This window comes from Pleurodeles waltl, chromosome 3_1 (assembly GCF_031143425.1).
Source record: "Pleurodeles waltl isolate 20211129_DDA chromosome 3_1, aPleWal1.hap1.20221129, whole genome shotgun sequence".
Lineage (NCBI taxonomy): Eukaryota > Metazoa > Chordata > Amphibia > Caudata > Salamandridae > Pleurodeles > Pleurodeles waltl.
In genome coordinates, this window is record NC_090440.1 from 1,393,229,190 (window position 1) to 1,393,252,698 (window position 23,509).

A 23,509-nucleotide genomic window follows, 5' to 3' on the forward strand; every position below is an offset into this window, starting at 1 on the left:
GGGCAATTCACAATCAAATTAATTTACTAGCACAATACATTCCAGGGCTAGACAATCAGTTGAAAGATCTCCTCAGCAGAAATTACCAACAGACACACGAATGGGAGATTCACTCCCAAGTACTCCAAAGGTACTTTCAAAAGTAGGGAACACCAGAAATAGACCTATTCGCAACAAGTGAAAACGCAAAATGCCAAAACTGTGCATCCAGGCACCCACTTCCCCTATTCAAAGGCAATGCTGTATGGATCAATTGGTCAGGGATATTTGCTTACGCTTTTCCCCTTTTCCCAGGCCTTCCCTTTCTAGTGAGCAAATTATGTCAAACGTCACTCAACATGATACTCATAGCACCAACATGGGCACGCCAGCCTTGGTACACAACACTACTAGTCCTATCTGTAGTACCTCACTCCAAACTCCTAAACAGACAAGATTTAACACAAAACAAAGGTCAAATCAGGCATCCAAACCCCAATGCTCTCAATCTAGTGATTTGCCTCCTGAAGTCATTGAATTTGGTTATCTAAATCTTCCATCAGAATGTATGGAAGTAATTAAACAAGCACGTAAACCTACTACTAGACAGTGTTACGCAAACAAGTGGGAAAGATTTGTGTACTACTGTCAACCTAGGACCATAGATCTACTTACAGCATCTATACAAGATATTTAGCTATTTACTTTCTTTTGCAGAAATCAAATTTATCTTTCTCATCCATCAAGATACACCTTACTGCAATAGCTGCATACTTACAAACTATTCAACATACTTCTTTATTTAGCGTTCCTGTTATCAGAACCTTCATGGAAAGATTAAAACGCATTATTCCACCCAGAACACCACCTGTTCCATCATGGAATTTAAATATTGTGCTTACCAGACTAATGGTACCACCTTTTGAACCCATGCACTCTTGTCAAATTCAACTTTTAACATGGAAGGTCTCCTTCCTTGTAGCTATTACTTCAAGAAGAGTTAGTGAAATACAAGCATTCACTCTTGAAGAACCTTTTTTCCAAGTGCACAAACATAAGGTTGTACTAAGAACAAATCCACAAACAGTGGAATTGCCAGTCTTCTTTCCACAACCAGATTCTGTGGCAGAAAGAGCTCTTCAAACCCTAGATCTCAAATTAGGTCTTACGTACTACACACAGAACTAAAGTTTTTAGGGAATCAAAGCAACTTTATGTGGCTTTCTAACAATCACATACAGGCAATCCTATATCAAAACAAGGTTTAGCAAGATGGATTGTTAGATATATACAAACATGATATATCAAAGCAGAGAGAGACAACTTTTGATCACGCCTAAAGCACATTCTACAAGAAAGAAAGGTGCGTCAATGGCTTTTTTAGGAAACATACCAATGGTTGATATATGTAAAGTAGCTATATGGTCAACCCCTCATACGTTTACAAAACACTAATGTGTTGATTTTGTTCTCACAGCAACAAGCCACTGTAGGCAGGCTGTCTTAAGAACACTATTTCAAACAACTTCAACTCCTACAGGCTAGACACTGCTATTTTGTGGGGGGACTAACTGCTTTGTAGTCTATGCATAGCATGTGTACCTGCAGCTACACATGCCATCGAACATAAAATATCACTTACCCATCTGTTCGTGGCATGTAGTGCTGCAGACTTACATTCACCCTTCCTCCTCCCCGGAAGCCTGTAGTCGTTTAAGTTTTAACATTTGTACATATGTATATACATTTACATTTGCATGGACATCTCTTTGTATTGCTATACTCTATCACTCCTTCCTTCACCCTCTGCGGGAAAACAACCTAACAATGGAGTCGATGCCCATGCGCAATGTAACGGAGAGAAGGAGTCACTCGATCCCGTGACTCCGAAAAGACGACTTCAAAGAAAAACAACTTGTAACACTCCGAGCCCAACACTAGATGGCAGACGTATGGGTAAGTGCCATTTTCCGTAATATATATATATACACACACACACACACACACACATCTGGAAATCATACAAAAGGATTACTTGCTGCAGTTGCTTGAAGTTCTGTTAAGCCAAAACGAACTCTCCTCAGAAAGCCGATAGCCAGTTGTTGGAAAAAGGAAACAAATTCAGCTTCTTCAAAAGGGAAAAAGTACCTGGTGTGTAATGTAATGTAATTCGAGATTTATAAAGCGCGTTCCTACTCAAAGAGCACCGAAGCGCTGGAAAGAAAGCACGTAGTAAAAAATAGACGGAGGATAAGAAAAATAACAGAAATAACGAAGATAGAAAAACATCCAATAGAAGAAACTGAAACAAACTAAATCAAAGACCCTGATCTTGATGTACCAAAAAATTAACGAGGAAAGAGTCAAGTTTTCACCATTTTTCTAAATTTCATATAACCTGATTCTTGCCTAATATTCTGTGGGAGAGAGTTCATCCTCTGGCTGCAGCTACTGAAAAGCTTTGTCTCCCCATTTGGCTTTGTGTGCGAGGGACCTGAATCAAGTGAGCTTGGGAAGACCTCAAGCTTCTTTTAGGTACATGCAGGAGGAGTCTGGAAGTCAGGTACCGTGGTCCTATTCCATGAACTGCCTTAAAAGTAAGACAGAGCGACTTAAACTGGATACGCTGTGCCACTGGTAACCAATGTAATTTCCTAAGACTCTCTCTAACTAATATACATCGTGGGAGATTAAGAACCGCTCTGGACAGCGGAATTCTGAACTAATTGGAGTCTTTTTATCAGCCCCTTATCCAGATTAAGGAACAGTGCATTACAGTAGTCTATCTTGGATATTACCAATGCCAGGATAGCAGATACTCTCCATTCATGTAACAGATAGGGGAAGATTTTTCTGAGCATTTTAATTGACCATAAACTGATGTTTACCACATGATTAATCTGTTTTTTAAAAGACAGATGTTCGTCGAACAAGATGCCTAGGTTTCTAGTAACAGTAGTGGGCACAGGGCAGTTACCACATTCAGAGGGCCACCACCGTGAGTTCCATAAATTCTTTCCAGGTCCAAAACATAAAACTTCAGTTTTGGTGGCATTCATTTTTAGCCAATTGGTCTTCATCCATTTACTCACTTCCACCATACAATTACTAAACCGATCTGCAACCTCCTCCCATGGCTGATTAATAGGAATAATAAGCTGGGAGTCATCAGCATAGGAAGATGGAATGAAACCAAAAGTACGAATTAGACTAGCCAAAAGCACTACATACACATTAAACAATGTGGGGCTGAGGGAAGATCCCTGCGGAATCCCACATGGCAGAAGATAAGGTCTAGATTTGAAATCACCACAGCTAACTGTGGTCCATCTATTTGTAAGAAAAGACTTCAAAAGTTTAAGCGCCTTGTCCCTCAAACCCACATGATGCAAATGGGACATTAATAGTGTGGGAGAGATAGTGTTGAAGGCAGCGGATAAATCTATAAGAACCAAAGCGGCCCCCTTGCCTTCATCAACCATCCTTCGAAATAGTATCAGAGGATGAGATCAGGGCAGTTTCAGTACTATGCCCTTTTCTGAACCCGTATTGGGAGATATCAAGAGCATCCGCTTTTGTTAAAAACTTGATCAATTCAGAGTTCAACATTTTTTCTAGAATCTTTGCCAAAAACGGGAGACGTGCTATTGGCCGCAAATTACTCATGTCCTGATTATCCCCCTCTGGTTTTTTCTTGAGGGGTACTACTATTGTTTCTTTCCAGATAGATGGGTACTCCCCAGACATAGCTACCTCTTGGTAAATGGGGACCAACATCCGTGCCATTAAATCTGGAACCAAGTGAAAAATGGAAGGAGGACACGGATCCAGAGGGGAGCCTGATTTAATTTCAGGAATCTTCTTTTTAATATTATCCATGGAAGGGGGTTGGACATACGACATTAGTGACTGGTCATCTGCTGAGGCACTCTCTGTTATCATGGGGGGTAATAATCTGGGTATCAAAGTTGCTATGTATTTGCACACCGTAACAAGACAAAGAATTAATTACTCAAAACTGGATGAATTCTCTATGAAACGAAGGGCCTCAGGAACATCGCTCATTCAACTCAGGATGAAACTTGAAGTGCAGGGCTCCCAGAGAGAAACAGCTGGACTGAAGCTTCAGCACAAGACTAATTTAGAAACACTAGAGCGCTGACCTCACAAGTATTTGCGGCCACCATCTTGAGTGGCAGTAAAACCTGAAGAAGCTAGTTCTAAGAAAAGCCTCCGCAAGAGCCAGTGGGAGTGAGGATGCCGCTGCAACCAATGTGGGTACAATGAAAAGGGGAATTGTTTTTGCTGAGGGAAGAACATAACACTGGCAATAGTTTTCCTGACAATGAGAATTCCTCTTCCAGCGCCATATTGTCTTCCCTAGTAATGGTCGGGAGATGCAGCTCATGTAGGAATTTGGCAATATCAAGGGAGGAGATAAGCCCGATGCTCCTTGTCTAGCTGTTGGTAGTAATGGCAAATTCTTGGACTACTGTGTGATCAATGTGAAGCCTCTACACATCTTCCTGACGAATTTTGCCCATCCATCGTGAGTCCTCATCCCTTTGCCAAGCCTGGTCAAAGGGAAGCCTGATTTGTCCCCCACCTCATACAACTTATGTTTTTGCACGACTTTTTTTTTTTTTTAATGCTTGGTAGGATATACTCTTAAATTCCTCCCTCCTTCAAGTGTCACTTATCTGCAAATGCACCCGGGATCAAATGACGGGACTCCCTTCAGGGGTGTGGAATTCCTATAACCCGATGACCAGGACACATTTTCTGTGGTCAAGGACAACAAATTTTCATGTTTATTTTGTCCTTGGGTCAAGTGCCCAACCCCTCCAGCACAAACCCTTAGGCTGCCCATTGATAGGGAAGGGGAACTGTCTTGAGGTAATATTTGTGTCCATATGTTAATGCTGTTCATACTTGTCTTTATGGTTCATTAATGCAAAGCCTTTAATATTAGTGTGAGCGCTTTAAATAAGTGTTGTAGGATCACACTGCACTACTGACAGTGGTTCCAGTAAAAAAAAAAGTGTACACTTGTTTGAAAAGTTAACAATATGAAGTTATGTATAATGCTTCTAGAATGCTCTGATTAGCTGCAAATGTGTACAGGAGTTTTGTAAGCAAGAGTGATAATTCTTTGCTTTCAAAATAAAATGCTAAAACTGTGAAATTTTAGGTACTATTTCTTTGAAGAATCACTTTGTAAAATGTGTTGGTGCACACTAGTATTTACATGAAACATTCATAATGGATAATCAGTGAAACCATTTTCATCCAGATTATGGGAAACATGAAAATAAACCAGCACTGGCATAGCCAATCGATCTGACATGGGCTGTCTGACTTGGTTTTGTCAATGCATTTCTTGTTTTGACATGACTGTTGTGATACATTATTGTTGTGGGAGCTTCCAGGCCCTCACCATTGTAACTAACATTGGCAAAAACTTAACAAATAAAAAAAGAAAAAAAAAGTTTTTTGGGCTCTCAAAAAGCACACATTGTCACAGTTCCTGGCACAGAACAAACTACTTTTGTCTGCTAAAATGCTCCTTGTGGAAGAGCAGAATGCTCACAGTGAAGACAGCAAATAGATTTTTAATAAAAACAAAATGTATTGGTTAACACCAGAACTAATTAGGGGCCCAATTCTTAGTCACAAAAGGGCACACATGGCATGTCTTTGAAATAGTGGCTTTTCATGAATTCCCAAGAATTTACAGAAGTAGTCCAAGAAATCGTACTCCTATGAAATATTTGTGAAATGTATTTTAGCACGAGCAAATGTGCATGTGTAGATTTGCTCATGTGAAAATGTATTGATCGTTTACAAATTCACTTTCCCTCTAATCACTTTTTTCCCAAACCTGGAAGAACGTCTACTTCTGTCCTTGTCAGGAGTAAATTTCCAACCTTTCTCTGTATGGGTAAAAAATTAGAGAAGATCTGGTGAAAATCCTTAAAACATGCAAGTTAGTAGGTTTGCAGAGACTCGGACATTGCAGCCCTGGAACTATTGCCTACTGCTTTCTCCAGCCTCAGTATGTAGATCGGTGGAAAGGTGGCAAAATAAGGAAATTGCTATAGTAGGGCTTGACGTTGCTATTAATCAAGCCCTACTACAGTATTAACCCTGGCATAATCAGAGAGGCTATTATAAGAGCTCTTACATAGAAATTACTGCCATTATTTGTTGCCGCACTACATGTCACCAAAGGGACAAGTGGAGTTAAGGAACAACTTGTCCCATGGACAAGTAGATATTTTATTGAATTCAACACCCGGGGGCAGGGCTTCCTCTCATGAGCATTCCCACCCATCTAGAGCCCTTTGTAAAACTGTCGGGAGACATCTACAGTATGAACCCAGTAGATGTGTGTCCTGCAAGAGGCCACAACAGGGGCCTGTCTGCAGAGGTACTGGAAACCACACCTCTTTTATTCTATTGGCTGGGCGGTTAACTTTCCAAGATGGTGTTTTCACAGCAGTTTTACCTCGTCATGTGCTATCAGCTTGGGAGTGCATCCAAACAGGATGGGAACCTATATCTGTACCCCATGCACCATTCCAATTCAATGTGTGTGCTCATGTGCAGGTGAACGTCGTAAGCATAACCTAGTGTACCAGGAACTTCAGTTGTTCTTCAACCCCCTCCCCGCCCCAATACACCCCCTCCTTTCAGAAAGGTTACTGCTTGAACGCTGTCTCAGTCTACAGGGAGCAACTTAAACATTAAACAAACAATGTAAAGAGTGGAATTAATTGTGTTTGTGAGGGGTGTCAGCATCCTCCAAGATTCATTTCCTAGTAAGATAGAAATTGTTGTGATTGATTCATCAATCCATTCTGATCTGAGGTAAACAATACGCATTGTCCAAGTCTGCACAGGCATGGGTTGTCGTCTCAATTAGTCAGTGTTCTCATCCTGTCCCCCACACACTCTTTCAGAGGGAGATCCAGGGTTTGGTCTGGGAGACTGGTTTTCCTCTCCATACCCCTCAACGTATTGGGATATTTCGGAGTCCCTGTAATATCTACAGGGTTGACTGATGTCAGTACCAGAATGGTCACTGGACCACACTGGTTTCTTTCAACCAGCCTGGGATAGAGTCCTTTCTCTACCAGACTGAGGTATGCCACCTTTAGGTGTGCCAATGTGAACATCCCCTGCAGATGATAGGGTGATGGCACATCGCTTCAGTGGTCTCTTCTGGGTAGCTAATACCACCCTGACTCTGCTATGCCAAAAAAGTGACTTGGAATCATGAATGACCCAGTGTCAGGCCTGAAACAGGTAGCATGTAGGTGAGGTTCAGTTCAGAGTTTCCATTTCACTGCTTCAATTGACTTCTGTTAAATTTGAAAATGTCTGGGGTAGTCTGACAAGATCTTTATACTAAAAACCTGGTAGGAGTAGCTCTCTACCTTAATATCACATCTCTGTCAAGAAAATTTAAAAATATGGGCAACAAAGGATCACATTGGTGTTCCTTTGGGAGGCTTATGTGTACATGCCCAATGTGCCTGTTCTATTCCAAACCAAGAAGACGGGCTCTGACAGGTATTCAGGAGACAATCCAGTCTTCAAGGAATGTAACCTTTGCAGAGATGCCAGCTGACTCCTGGGAAGCCAACAAACCTCAGGTTGTGCACCTGGATCGATTTTCAACATTTTCTGTTGATTGTTCCAGAATTTTTGGTAGTTGCTGTTAAGATTTGCCTGTTGGTTCATCGGGATTTCATATCCTCCTCCAGAGCAGTGACCCAGCCTTCAACTTTTATACTCTCCTTGACCCATTCCTGAGGTCTTGGTACAGAAGAGAAGCATCAGCTCCCACTTCTCTTAGTTTCCACAGCAAGTCGGGAGGCCTGTACTTCTTGAAGGATCATGAACGTAGCAGCAGTACTCTGACTGTGGAGTGGTCGCACCATCAAGGCCTACAGTGGGTGGAAATGTTGGGGCTGCTGTATATCTGTCCATCCTCACCTGCGATTTGGGGCCCTAGCCTTTGCGCGCCTCTCCCATCTGAGTTCCATGGCCCCCTAAAGAGCACGGAGGCCATATCTTCTGAAACAGGCTATGCAAGGGAGGGATTTCCCAGGGGGTGAGGGGTCATTTCTAGGAATACCCCAGCCCACTAGCACCATCCACTCTCCTCCTGTGACAAGCAGCACACGCTGTAACGTTTGTGGATTTTATGGGGTGGGTTTAATGTCTAGTGCTTCCCCTCCTCACTGTTGCACCCGGGAGGGGTTCAAGACACCCATTTACCCCCGAATACAGAAGAAGAGGCAGCCCACATGAGCATTGTCATGAGACCCACTCTGCCCAGTCCACTTGCAGTATCCAGTGACCTAAGGAATGTACGGCTTGAGCAGCGTGAGGAAGTCAAGTCCTCTAGCCCATTCACTGTCATCGCCCCCAGACCCCACCGAACGACTTAAGAGGGAGACAATGCTGTGTTTTGGACCCTTGATCCCCCTCCCCTTTCCTCTGACTCGCTTGTCATAGTCGGTCCTCTTCTCCAGGGCGCTGCTCTTTCCAATCAGCTTGGCTCTGACCTCTTGGGCGCTCAGGTCCTGTCAAGTGCATCGCCCACCTTGACCACTCATGTGGGAGGCACCACCTTTTATTAAATTATAATGGTGGGCACTAGTCTTCCTTCCTTCACCCTCAGCCCCTCCCACTGGTCATCAAGTATCACAGGTGATGTTACAGGGCTAGTCCGTAGCCTGAGGAACCAGAGAAGGCATTAAGTCCTCCGGTGTGGTTCTGGGACATTTTCCCCTGGTTTCGGTCCGCCAGGGGTGTCCTGCACATGCAGTATTATACATGATTAAAAGATAGCCCACAAAGGGGGATCAGAATGAGTCCCACCATGTTGGCTCATTATATGAAATTGGGATTGGTCACAGTTAAAACAGAGCCCAGAGTTCAGACGAAAGTCAGTCAGTTTTTGCATTACCCTTGGACCTGACACCCTCTGGTTTGATAGAAATAGAAGATTGTTCACATAGAGCCATAACCTTTCATTTATCTCTGAAGTCCATTAAAAACCTGTAAATGGTATGTTGTCACCAATCCACTCTACCAAGGGTTTGATGGCCAATGCGAAAAGAAGTGGGGCCAAGGGACAGCTTGGGTCGTTGCCCCTATTGATCTGGATGGACTTGGACCAGACCCCATTGACCTGGACCCTGGCAGTGACTTTAATGTACATGAGCTGGATATAGGGCCTTACGTTTTTCATGGCAATTCAAGCAGTGTAGACGAGCAACAGATAGTCCAATCAAGCCTATCAAGTGCCTTCTCCGTGTCCACCACCACCAAAGAGGCCTTTTAGCAAGTGAGACGGCACAATGGCATTATTGACTCTGTATATTGTGCCTTTTGGATCTTTGCACCATGAAGCTGGTTTGATCAAAATTCATTAAAGTATGAATCACCGGCAGGCGCTGATTGGACAGGAATTTAGTGAGAAACTTGGATTCCTTATTAATGAGTGAAATCAGCCTACAAGAGATGTCTAAATAATATTGAAATGGTGGCCTCAAGTAGTTTGTCCATCAAAACTTCTATAGACTTTGAGAAAAGCAGAGATTGCTTTATGGTTTTGGCAACTAAGTGGCAGCAGACCTTGAAGAATTCTCTTTAGAAGTGGTTAAAGCCTTGGGTTTTGTATGTTTCAAGTTGACTTGTAGCGTTAGTCACAGCACCTGAATTTACTTCGCTATCTAGGTACTCGCCTGCATGAAAAAGTAAAATAAATGCCCTACCGAAATTCTGTTGGGGGAATCCCGGGTCTTAAGCACGCATGTAGTATAAGTATTATAGTAGTTAAAGCCGTTACAGGCATCTGTGAACCAGTCTGAGACCATTGGTCAGATTTGTGTCTAACATTATCAGCGTCATCATAACAACACAGCCAGTGGGACAGCTTTCCAGTCTTGTTGCAGTGTTTGGAGAAACTGCTTTAGGGTCCATGTTGGGTCTATTTGGTGATGTGTAGTAGTGACAATCATGTTGTGTTTAAGCAGGTGCAGCTCATGCAAATTGGGTTTGGATAGCTTTTCATGGGCTTTTTGTATCAGAGCTTGTGCTTAAGAGTCTATCTTATCAAGTCACTGGCATTTAAAGTAAGAAAGAATACTAATAGCCTTATTATGGCTGACCAAACTTAGAGCTTCCCAAAAATGGGTGGGAAGTCAGTTTTGAGGACACTATATTGTGCAGCTTCTTCTTTTAGAGGTTCTTGCCCTTTTGGCTTGCTATGCCACCAGATGTTACGGTGGCACATCTTTCTGTTTGGGTATCAGCATATCAGGATATCTGCTATGGAAGGGACATATTAAACCTCTTAACTAACTCTTTGGTTTCTGGATGATACACCATGACACTCCAGCTTGTAAGAGGAGATGAAATTAGTTATTTGGTCCGAAACCAATGTTTTTAGATATTTATCCCATAAACGTTCCCTCCGAGAACTCTAATTGCCATCTCTGCTGTTGTGCTTCTCAAAGGTACATCATCATGATAACTGGTGCCATGATCCACTACAACCAAGATCTATTTGTTGCTTGATGCTGTGGGTGTGTCGTGTGATACAACAATGTCTATTTCAGTACCCATCCTCTTCAATGTATCACCTGCGACTGGTAGAGGCACTAACGGTCTGTTGGTGTTACCTCAAGACTTACTACTCTGCTTTTAAGTTGGATTGATTTGATGGAATGTCTGTCTCTGCACATCCCTGACCACGTTGAGCAGAAGATATTGTCGTAAAGACTCATTAGAGTAACACTGGGGGACTGAGCTTGAATCTGGGCCTTGTGATAGCTGTCGGCCTAACCCTTCCACCAGCTAGCAGCACCTCACCAGTACCCAAGAGTAAAAGATGAATGTGAAACATAAGAAAAGTCCCACCATAATATCGCAACTTAGTTTCTAAAAATCCCTACCTGCACTGCTAAGATTCCTTTCAAGAGCATGGCAATGTAAACTCTAATCCGCCTTACAGGACCCCCACCCCCTGCCTGGGAAAGCCTCATTCCTGTGATTGTAGGTAAAGAAGTCTGTTGGCCTCCCGCCAATTCTCCTGCATGGAGGGAGAGACTGCGTCAGTTCTCAGCAGAAACTTGCAAAGGTGATGGAATGTACAATGGCAACTGGTTGGAATTCCCCTCTATCGTGTGGGGGCAGTGAGGTGTTTTATTTAAAAAATAATAATAATAATAATCTGGTGTTCTGAGAACTGCCCTGATTTGACACCACATATATATCTGTGTATTAGAGTTGGGGACATGATGAATGCTTTTTACCAGCAATAATTTGTAGCTTTGTTACATGCAACCCTGAATAGAGCATGTCATGAGAGTGTTGTGCAGAGAAAAGCATTGCAGAAGTCTGGACATGCTAATAAAATAATAAAAACGTCTCCACTAAAAGAAGGCTTCAGCTAAAAAATATAGAAAAATACAAATGCATGTCTCAAAGTGAAAGGGCACAAGCTGCAGGCCTAGGCTAAAATGATGTGTGTGTGAATAGCTAAAGTAGCTCCATTACAATATAACCTGTACGTGGTCTTTATAATGCCCAAATGTCATCGCCAGCAAGGGAGACAGTGGGTAACTAATGAACCAACCTCTCAGAGCAATACTAGAAAAGGGTGGCCTTCTTTATAGGAGAGGGAAATGCTGTTGCTTATAATTGTGTGAAATCTGCCCTGGACGCTGCAGATCTGACATATGGCAGCTGGTCACAGGGACAAACCTGAGGAGCCACAGTTGGCTACAGGTGTCAGGTTTAAAAAATGAGGTAGGTGCAGACCAATCTCAACACCCTTTTATTAGTGGGGAACACCTGTTTGGAGCAGTAGTGGAGCTGCAGTATATTAAAAAGGATGAGACGGTGAAGGCCATGGGAGCACTACAGTTCTGAAACCACCCATGAAACCTCGTCCATCAGAAGACCCAACATGAAAAGGGAGCTTCCAAACCTCAACACCGCAGCATGCAGGGTCACAGCAAACAACAATGCTTCAGTGAAACTCCCCACAACTTCGCAGCATCCCTGTTGGGTTAGAGAAAGGCACAACCCTCCGGAGAAGCAAGCTCCTCAAGCTAGTGATGGCACTACTAGAACCCCATCTCGTAACACCAGTGAGGGGCAGAATAGGGGCCATATTCCAAAGATCTTGATCCCACAGCGTTCCCTCCCTGGGTTTGTGATGTTACCCTCCTATAAATCTATATCCTTTTCTGCCCTTCCTTTCATTCCTCTGCCTGGCTTCTTAGATAGCTTAAAATGACACCCTTCTTGCTTCTGGGTGCTATCACCTCTATCCATGCAAAGGTCCCTCCGATCTAAGCATATGGTGTCAAGGTCTGCTCCTCTCAATCTTGTACCCACATTTCTTATGTGTAGACCTTAGGGTCTTAAGGTTGGCTATATTGCTCTGTTGATGTAAGTTGACCCTGGAGTATGTAGAATCTCACCCTGATTGCTGCCATTTTCCAGATTCTGGCAGTGGAGTCTAGGGTTATTTGCACCCAGTGTTTTGTTGTGTGTCCTTCTATGGCTCTGAAAAACAAGGCCAAGTAAAACTCTTTCCTCACTTTACTCAGTTTTAGCATTGGCGAGCAGTCACAGGCTTCTTAAGGATGTTAGTGTGTGGGTACAGGTGGCACAGAACTCACCACACCGAGCAGATCAATATTGTGGTTTTCCAGTCATGTGCTTCTCTTAAAAGTGCTTTATTCTACAAAGAGGCAGAGTACTACACAATACATGGGGGCATCAGTGATGACCAAAAAATGACAAGTCATTGACTTAGGCGGAGGATGCCCCTGTGCATGGCTGCGGTCTTCAAATTCTGTTTCAACCATTGGGTGTAGAAGCAGGATTCAAGAGCTCCAACGTTCAGAAAGTTTTATCAACAGATTGAATAAAAACTGTGAGGAAAAGGAAGGAAGAAAACATTGAGACACTGAAGAAAACATAATTAGGATCGATTTTCCATTGAAGGAGTTATTAAAAACAACCATGCATTTAGGGACTATGTGCATCAAGGTAACAGGGTCCTTTGGGGAGATGGAGGATGCTCCATTTAGATTTTGTCTTTGCCACCACAAGTTTCCATAATAGTATTTTCACTAAGTTTGCAGCGTGTGCTTGCCAAAAGGCCACAATGCCAAGGGTGGTGAGGCTTCTAATTTGAGCCAAAAATGTTAAAAGTTAGACATAAGCCACATAGGCACAGTATGAGACGATGCAGTCACATCAAAATCACATAGTGACATTGGTGTATCCAGCAAGGAGGAGGAGAATTTCGCAGAGACCAAGCTTGCACAAGGAGAAGGCTCTGATACTGAGGAAAGTTATTGCAATTGAGAGACCTAATGCAGCAAGGAAGGCTTCGATGGGAGGATCTGGCCAAGAAATTCTGACAGTTAACCCCACATACATGTGGTGGGGCACAGCTATAAAAAATAGTCTGAGTCCTTGAAGAACCCCCAAAGCACCGAAATGCAATGAACAAAGGGTAGCAGAAATGGAAAGAGACCCATAGGTCCAATTCAATGAGAACGCTGGAGGCAACACCTCAGAAACCTCTTCAATGCCAAAGGGCGATCAAGAGAAGTTGAAGGACAGGGAGTTGGAGGCGAAAGATACTTCGATGTTTAAGAGAAGATTGATGCTGAACCTTGACAGCAAGCAACAAACTCTAGAGTGTTACTGCCCAAAAAAAAAAAAAAAAAGACTGGAGGCGAAAATGGTGGCTATAATAAAAAAAATGGATTTGCACAAGTCCTTGAAGCTGCTTGAATTTTGTTGAAACTAAGGGAGTCCTGAAGAATGTGTCATAATGGAATTTAACCACAGCGTGTGTTGACTGTATCGTGAAGTCTTCTAAACTATGACCTAACAACTGTGGATGGTATGAATGATGATCTGTTATGGGCCATGAAAGGAGGGTTGGGGCTCTGCGAGTGAGTGTCAGGAGTATGCTTGATTTGTCTGAATGGTATGCATATGAAGTGTTAATGTTCCGGGTTTGTGAGTAATAAATTGTGTAATGATAGATATTGCCAGTTAAGTCTTGTTCTTCATGTACTGGGAAATACATTTAAATGTTATAACAAAGTGAAAGCATCATATGTAATTGGCAAATAAGGAAATCGGTATGTTTTAATAAATTTGCTAGGCATAGGTAATTTTCCATTTTTTTAAATGAGTGTAATTTAGGGAATACAGGTTAAGCAGGAGTCTTTGTGATATAATGCTTCTCACACGACTTTATTCATTCACATGCACAGCATTTCTGTGCCAGGATTCTTGTTCAAATATTGGTAAACCAGAGTTCTCTGTTCAGCAGCGGCTCTTTATCAGGAGCTTCAGGGCACAGCCCCTGCCTCCTATTGAACCCCTGTTCATGTTTCAATTTAACAGTGTTCATCCTAACACCAGTTTATTGTTATTATGAACACTGCCAAGTGCATAGGTCAGCCTTCTCTGCCTTGTCTCCAGGCTCCTGATGACTGGCTGGAGAATGCCTCAGCCACCTCATCCTTAGTGTTGTTTCAAATGTCTGGATTGCACATGTCTAAGAGCCATATTTGAACTATGGTCTTCTGACATAGGCACAATCCATTTTATTTAGCTTACATACGGCCATGCCTTGGGCAGCACAGTAGGTCAGCTAAAATGTGTCTGTCAGGGCGTCCTTCAGTGCATCCCTGAAGGCAGTGAAAAGCCACATACAGTAGCAGGGTTCTCGAGACCTTCCCATCTTCTTATAGGGCTGTGCTTGTAGTACTATCAAGAAGCTGTGAGGGATTGAGATGGGTCGTCTCCTTTTCAGTCTGCTCTTGCTGCTCCGTCTGGTTCTTCGTTGGGAATCGTGACCTGCTGGTGCCAATGCCCAGCAGCAGATTCTTGCTCTGCTCCTGTCATGGAGCCTCCGAGTTGCCAGTTAAGTAAACAAGGTAAGTAAATAAAACTTTATTTTACTGTGTGTATGTTTGCGAGTGTGCTGGTGAGCGATTGAGAGTAAATGGGGTTGAGTGAAAGCATGTGTGTTTGAGAATGAAAGTGAGTGAATCGGAGTATGAGAGTGTATGAATATGAAAAAGACAGTGAATGAAGGAGCATAAGCATGTTAAAACGAGTGATTGGAGGTTGTGAGAGGAAGTGTAAGAGTGTCAGGAGTGTAGCTTATCAATGGTTAAGCAGATCAAGTTGCACCAGGGCTCAGAGTCATTAAGTGCAAATGTTAGTGAGGAAGAGAACCAGTGAGTATAAATGCACTTGTGTGTGTGCGCCCCTTCAAGTCCAGCACTAGGCCATGTCAAGGGTAGGTCCAGGCGCTTATACTAGATTAGCATGAAGCTGAGGTTGAAAAATAAAGAAACTGTAACATACACTAATTTGGTCAGTCAGGGTAGGTGGACACAACGGTACATCCTATCGGTGGCTTTACCATCCCAGCGCATTGTGAGAAATACGGCCAGTTCTTTGGCTTCCATTCAGAGGAGTCATAGCAAAAGGGAAATGTTGGGAGTGAAATTACTTTCACAGTGACAAACCATACATGCCTACTCATTGCTAGACAATTGAATTGTTTGATAAAGGAGAGTAGTCTTCATCAATACCAGATCTGGACAAACTGGATGATGCAACCATCACACCTCTTCTGCCTTGGAAATGAACCTTCTGAAGTCAGTTACTTTCTTCACTCAGCAGAAATGGCCACTGTTAAATTGATGGCTGCTTAGAGGGCAGAGGGAGATCTGACATTGAAAAACATGTTTTCCCTTTACAGGATAATTAGTTCTCTAACAGTGAGGATGTTCTCAAGCTGCCCCTGCAAAGCCAAAGATTCAGCTTTCTGGACAGCTTCGCTTCTTACCCATTGTCTCCACAGTTTGACATGAAAGAACACCCTGTGTATAGATTGTCGCGAAAAATATTAAATGCTTGTTTGAGGATTCAGTTATGTATTTTGGCATTAGATATCTTTTATTTACTTTGTTGTGCATCTAATGTGCTCCATCCAGATCAGTAAATACTTACATTGTTACCTTTTATACAGTGTTTTGGAGCTTGTGGTGATGTTTTTTTTTGGTCTTCATTGCTATACAGATTGAGTTAGAATTAGAAGGAATTTCTGTGGGTTGATGCACAACATTAGTATTGAAAGCTAGTGAAGCATTGCACCCTATATTGTCGCTACTGCTAGATGGTGGAGTGGTGGTGTGCAAAATGCTGCATCATATGTTTTGATTGAGGTTTGCCACATATTCCCTTGATTACTTTAGAACAAAGTTGACTACTGTTTTGCTATCTTTTAATTACTTTGAATTTTTTTTGTACGTGTTTCTGTAGATCATTCGGTTTCCCAGCCAATCATGGTTCAAAGACGAGCTGGTCATCAGGGGTTCCATGTTAACAGTGAGATCAACTCTGTGCTGTCTCCACGATCGGAAAGCGGAGGATTGGGTGTCAGCATGGTGGAATATGTCCTAAGTTCTTCACCTGGAGACTCCTGTCACCGGAAAGGACGCTTTGTAAGTATGATTCAGTATGGAAGTTAGTGATTGACCTGCTCTGGACCATGTAATCCCAGCCCTCTGAAACACCTTGTAGGAAGTTGGCTCTGTATGCACTATTTCAAAGTAAGGAATAGTATGCACAGAGTCCAAGGGTTCCCCTTAGAGGTAAGATAGTGGCAAAAAGAGATAATTCTAATGCTCTATTTTGTGGTAGTGTGGTCGAGCAGTAGGCTTATCAAAGGAGTAGTGTTAAGCATTTGTTGTACACACACAGGCAATAAATGAGGAACACACATTCAGACAATTCCAGGCCAATAGGTTTTTGTATAGAAAAATATATTTTCAGTTCCTGGGGGAGGTAAGTGTTTGTTAGTTTTTGCAGGTAAGTAAACCACCTACGGGGTTCAAGTTTGGGTCCAAGGTAGCCCACCGTTGGGGGTTCAGAGCAACCCCAAAGTTACCACACCAGCAGCTCAGGGCAGGTCAGGTGCAGAGGTCAAAGTGGTGCCCAAAACGCATAGGCTTCAATGGGGAAGGGGGTGCCCTGGTTCCAGTCTGCCAGCAGATAAGTACCCGCGTCTTCGGAGGGCAGACCAGGGGGGTTTTTGTAGGGCACAGGGGGGGGGGACACACACAAGTCCACACAGAAAGTACACCCTCAGCGGCCGGGTGCAGTGTGCAAACAAGCGTCTGGTTTTCAATAGAAAGCAATGGGAGACCAAGGTGTCTCTTCAGCGATCAGGCAAGGGGGCGGCTCCTCGGGGCAGCCATCACCTGGGCAAGGGAGAGGGCCACCTGGGGGTCGCTCCTGCACTGGAGGTCGGATCCTTCAGGTCCTGGGGGCTGCGGATGCAGTGCCTTTACCAGGTGTCGGGTCTTTGAAGCAGGCAGTCACGGTCAGGGGGAGCCTCTGGATTCCCTCTGCAGGCGTCGCTGTGGGGGCTCAGGGGGGGGTCAACTTTGGCTACTCACGGTCTCGCAGTCGCCGGGGAGTCCTCCCTGAAGTGATTGTTCTCCACAAGTCGAGCCGGGGGCGTCGGGTGCAGAGTGCCAAGTCTCACGCTTACGGTGGGAAACGCGTGTTTCAAAGTTTCTTCTTTGTTGCAAAGTTGCAGTCTTTGGTGAACAGAGCCGCTGTCCTCGGGAGTTCTTGTTCCTTCTAGATGCAGGGCAGTCCTCTGAGGCTTCAGAGGTCACTGGTCCCTGTGGAAAGAGTCGCTGGAGCAGTGTCTTTAGAAGTGGGGAGACAGGCCGGTAGAGCTGGGGTCAAAGCAGTTGGTGTCTCCGTCTTCTCTGCAGCGTTTTTCAGCTCAGCAGTCCTCTTCTTCTTAGGTTGCAGAAATCTGAGTTCCTAGGTTCTGGGGAGCCCCTAAATACTGAATTTAGGGGTGTGATTAGGTCTGGGGGGTTAGTAGCCAATGGCTACTAGCCCTGAGGGTGGCTACACCTCCATCACTAATTCTTGTTGGGTTCTGGAGTGGCGTGCTACTCATCGAAAAGCGATTCGACGCCTCGTCAGGGGTAGTAAGCGCTATATAAATACGATTACAATACAATACAATACACCCTCTTGGTGCCTCCTCCCTGAGGGGAGGGGGCACATCCCTAATCCTATTGGGGGAATCCTCCATCTGCAAGCCGGAGGATTTCTAAAAGTCAGTCACCTCAGCTCAGGACACCATAGGGGCTGTCCTGACTGGCCAGTGACTCCTCCTTGTTTTTCTCATTATCTCCTCCGGCCTTGCCGCCAAAAGTGGGGCCGTGACCGGAGGGGGCGGGCAACTCCACTAGCTGGAGTGCCCTGGGGTGCTGTAACAAAGGGGGTGAGCCTTTAAGGCTCACTGCCAGGTGTTACAGTTCCTGCAGGGGGAGGTGATAAGCATCTCCACCCAGTGCAGGCTTTGTTACTAGCCACAGAGTGACAAAGGCACTCTCCCCATGTGGCCAGCAACATGTCTGGTGTGTGGCAGGCTGCTAAAACCAGTTAGCCTACACGGGTAGTCCGGTTAAGGTTTCAGGGGGCATCTCTAAGGTGCCCTCTGGGGTGTATGTTACGATAAAATGTACACTGGCATCAGTGTGCATTTATTGTGCTGATAAGTTTGATACCAAACTTCCCAGTTTTCAGTGTAGCCATTATGGTGCTGTGGAGTTCGTGTATGACAGACTCCCAGACCATATACTCTTATGGCTACCCTGCACTTACAATGTCTAAGGTTTTGCTTAGACACTGTAGGGGCATAGTGCTCCTGCACTTATGCCCTCACCTATGGTATAGTGCACCCTGCCTTAGGGCTGTAAGGCCTGCTAGAGGGGTGACTTATCTATACTGCATAGGCAGTGTGAGGTTGGCATGGCACCCTGAGGGGAGTGCCATGTTGACTTAGTCGTTTTATCCCCACTAGCACACACAAGCTGGCAAGCAGTGTGTCTGTGCTGAGTGAGGGGTCCCCAGGGTGGCATAAGACATGCTGCAGCCCTTAGAGACCTTCCCTGGCATCAGGGCCCTTGGTACAGGGGTACCAGTTACAAGGGACTTACCTGGATGCCAGGGTGTGCCAATTGTGTAAACAAAAGTACAGGTTAGGGAAAGAACACTGGTGCTGGGGCCTGGTTAGCAGGCCTCAGCACACTTTCAAATCAAAACTTAGCATCAGCAAAGGCAAAAAGTCAGGGGGTAACCATGCCAAGGAGGCATTTCCTTACACACCTCCTTTAAAAAAAAGTAAAAAAAAAAAGATCCTGAGATTTTAATTTTTGATATGGTTTTGGATCATTAGAGAAGCAATTTAAAGTGGGTAGACATTGCTAATCTGGGCCCGTTTTTTTCCGGACGACATTTTTAAAAACAGCGGATGTGTTGTAGTGATGATGTAATGTTTCAGGAACAACGAGACCTATATACTTCATTTTGGTGTCAAAACATATGTTTTTATGGTCAAGTAGTCTTGTAGAGGCAGAAAATAACTCCTCAGAGCAACCCTTCTGCCATTTTCCAAAATGGTGGCTGTAATAGAGGAAGAAGAGACACACACAGAAATGAAACAAATAAAGGTATTTAATCCTTTTATCTATACACCTAACAAGGTTTATGATCTGGATATGAACAAAAAAAATTTTTTATCACTCCTGTTTTAGAAACATTTTCATAGTTCACTTTGTTTAGGCAGTCGCTTGTGGGTTCATTAGCAGAATTCTGAACATTTGAGAAGAGCATGTTATCAGGGACGTCTTTTGGTAGCACAGGTTTGCAAGTACATTTACGTGTAATCTCTGTTAGAGGCTTTAGAATTTTTTTAGGTTTTAGCACCCCATCAATATCTTCCCAGCCAAATTCTCTACAAATGCATGATCCAAAACATTTACAGATCTTCTGATCAAGAAGAAAGCTCTTTTATTGTGTTCACTCACAGAATGATGGCGCTGGAAGGTCAGTTACTGGGACTGATCTCTTGAACCGGTCAAATTGTCAGTCAGAACTAGTTTTCCACATAGGCGCAAGGTATTTTTCTATGTTTTTAAAGTCACTTTCTTCTGTCTCAGCAAATCCGTTTAGAAACTTCACAGGTTCAGCAGTTAAAGCTCCAAGCTTTGTTCCATTTTGCTCATTGTGTCAACACCCGTGACAATATGTGCCTTGATATGAACACTCGTTATCTCCGGGTAAAGTTTCTTGTACAGACCATGAAGTGGGATTAAGTGTCTTTTCTCAACTGTTCCATAATGTATCCATAGCTCAGACAATACTTAACTTATGAACATCGCAACCTATCTGAGTAACCCAATAATAACGTGTCATTTGACTTTGACAATACAGTGACTCGAATGGAACCATTTTGAACAGCCCACGCAACAGCTGGCACAACGTGAAGGTCAACTTCCTCCAGTTTGCTGTTAAGGTCTTGAAAAATATGGCCCATTCTTTTTTTAATATCTCTTTATAGGCACCAACTCCTCATTGACCTCCCTCAAGATCATCCCACTTGCAGTAATTGGAATTTCAGTTATTACTGAAACATCAGCAGTGTTTTGGTGCCTAACATCTCCAAGTTCATCTTGTTTGATGTTGATCAGAATTTATCAAGTTGCACAGGTATAGGTTTCAAATTTTTGGTGCAGGTATGATCAATTGTTCCACTTGTAGACATTTGTTTGATTCTTTTTTATTATTTGACAGAGTTCAAGGTAACTGTCAGACAATGTGTAATTCTTGCAAGGTGCTCATTGATTTGATATCTGTAGAACAGTCTGAATGACCTCTCCGAAGTTTTGCATGGATGAAATCATGACCTTCCGCATTTGTGACATATAGTCCATAACAACAGCAGTTTTCAATGAGGACAACTTTGAATTGAAGTTCTTCAGGTGAAAGGTTTTTCAAGCTCTTGTACGAGTTTGTTCTTCACTGGTTTGGTTGCAGCATCTAGCTGCCATTGGGCAACATATTCACTTTTACATGCCCGACCAACAGTTCCCTTGGTGCTTTTCTGTAATCTCTTTATCATCTGTTCCAGTTTCATATCTGGAGCCACAGCATTGAACCTTTACTCTCTTTCACCACAAAATGTCTGTTAGACTGGGACGTGTTGATGACTTGTAGTGATTTTGCACATGGTAGCAAGGCATTTGGGTTAGAAGTTTGCAGATTTGTTTATCCCTACAGTTGACACAGCTTGTTTTCCAACAACTACTTCGTAGGTACAGCCATGAAATATCACCATGGCAGTGCTTGATGTTCCAGGCATAGAAGAGCTGTCTTTCAAATCAAAATTATCAAGAGCAGCAATTGTAAATCCTTTTGTGTTAAAGTAACTTGGAATTGCAAGGCGCAGCGGAGGTGGGCAGGGGGAGTGGAGGGTGCGGTTACTGCTCGAACAGCCAGGTCTTGAGAAGTTTTCTGAAGGTAAGGAGGTATTGGTTTAGCACAGGTGGGTGGGAAGTGTGTTCCAAGTTTTGGCGGCGAGGTGCGAGAATGATCTACTGCCGGTTGTAGTTCTGTGGATGCATGGGAATGGTTGCAAGGGCTAGGTCGGCGGAGCGGAGATGACGGGTCGGGGTGTAGAAGGAGAGTTGTCTGTTGAGGTATTCTGGTCCGGTGTTGTGCAGTGCGTTGTGAGCGTGGGTGAGGTTGCTCTGAGGAGTTATTTTTTGTCTCTCTAAGCCTACTTGAATTCTCTTCTCTCCAGCCATAGTTGTTGATAGCTTTTCTTTCAGATTAGTTTGGCATATGACACATCTTTTTGTTGAAGTAGTCCTCAGATTTTGTAGTTAGGAACACTCTGCCAGGAGGGAATGATCCTCTTCTACCATTGCTTTGCTCATGTTTACAAACTTGAATAAACAGAAAACCTGAAACAAACAATAGTAAAACAAATTACCAATATGATGGCTAAAACATATCATTATAGAGCTGCCATTTTGGAAAATGATGAAATGGTTGCTCTGAGGAGTTGTTTTTTGTCTCTGTAAGACTGCTTGACCCCCAAAACCTATGTTTTGGCTCCAAAATGAAGAATATAGGTCTCATGGTTCCTGAATTCTTACATCATCACTGCAACAGACCTATGATGTTTAAAAATGTTGGCCAGAAAACATTGGTCCGAATAAGCAATGTCTACCCAACCTAAGTTGCTTCTCTAGTGATCCAAAAACACAAACCAAAAATGAAAATCTCTGGACAACAAATTCTTTACGCAGGTTTATCAATGTGCCAGGACTAATCCTTTTAAGTTTCGTTTTCAACCATTTTCCCAGCGTACCAAATTACATAAAGCTTTAAGTTGGTTTCTTTGGTGGATGTTCTTCCATCATTGTGATGTAGTACTGGTGCGTGCAGCAATTTTTCCTTATTTTCTTGTATTTGTTAGTGTGTGCCCGTTTCTTACCAAATTTGCAAGTAGCCACCTGGACTTTCTAAGCATTGAGCTTTCTCCATTCAATAAAATAGTTTGTGCAAGAGTTCAAAACTCTAAAAGCAGAAATGCGCAATCACACACACAATGACTGTTTGTTTTGTGCCTGGTGAGGCTTCCTTAAATCTGGGCTCTCCAGTGAACAGATTGGAAGCTAACAGTAGCTCACAGGTTGCTAGCAAGGTACCTGTGAACATGGCCCCTTTATGTCATTCTGAGGGTCTGGACCTGACCAGCACTTCCCCCAAGCCAGAACATGCTGGAAGCAGTGCTGCTTAGCTGCAGAACATGCAATATGACTAGTGACCGTGGAGCAAAGATCTACAGTTATTGGATGTATTGCAGGCCCTGATGCTAAAGAAAATGCCATTGGTAGCTGACGAAGGTTGAGTGTAGGAGTGCTGGTTGTAAGGTGCAAATTTGAAGCAGAAGCTCTTATCTGATAAGTTAATTTAGAAAGATTACTCACTGAGGCAATTTATTTGGCACACTAGGAGACTTGCAGACAGTTGCAGATATTATTCAATTAGTTGTATTAAAGTACTACACACTGATAAAATGTTTTATGACTTTGCCAGTTACACATTGGTAGTCACTACTTATATTCCTGGGTGGGGTGGCCACTGATTTAATTGTCTGTGTTCACTTTTGTACCTCAGATGATAATTGTTAGTAGCTTAGAATGTTTTTCATTGTTATAAAGCAGCTCTTCTGGTAGAAAAGGGAGGGGGACTGCTGTTGTAAGTAATGTGCGAGAGGCAGTTAATTCAAGAATAGGTATGTCAGTATGGTCATCTTCTCAATAAATTGTTTGTGCTCGAAGGCCAAACCTGCTGAATGAAGCACACACTAACCTTGGTTATTACATCCAAAATTTCTGTTGGCTGTATGTTTACAACTGGGAATGGTGGTGATAACCTGTGTAGGGCATAAAGAACAGCCAGCTGGTTATGTTTTACAAAACATGCCAAAACTTTTAGAAGACATTAGGCCTGAATGCAGGTGGATCAATTCCCTTCACAGCTTTCTAGCTAAGAACACAAATTGGGCATC

At 43.3% G+C, this 23,509-nt stretch overlaps 1 protein-coding gene across 18 annotated transcripts in view; it reads left to right on the forward strand.

Annotated features, from left to right (window-relative positions):
* The window catches only part of PUM1 (pumilio RNA binding family member 1), an 859,012-nt gene that overhangs the window by 215,179 nt on the left and 620,324 nt on the right, over positions 1–23,509 (forward strand). For all 18 annotated transcript variants that reach the window (XM_069224905.1, XM_069224910.1, XM_069224908.1 and 15 more), the window contains one exon: positions 16,378–16,559. In XM_069224905.1, the coding sequence (XP_069081006.1) occupies positions 16,378–16,559 (182 nt within the window). The remainder of the gene's footprint in view (positions 1–16,377; positions 16,560–23,509) is intronic.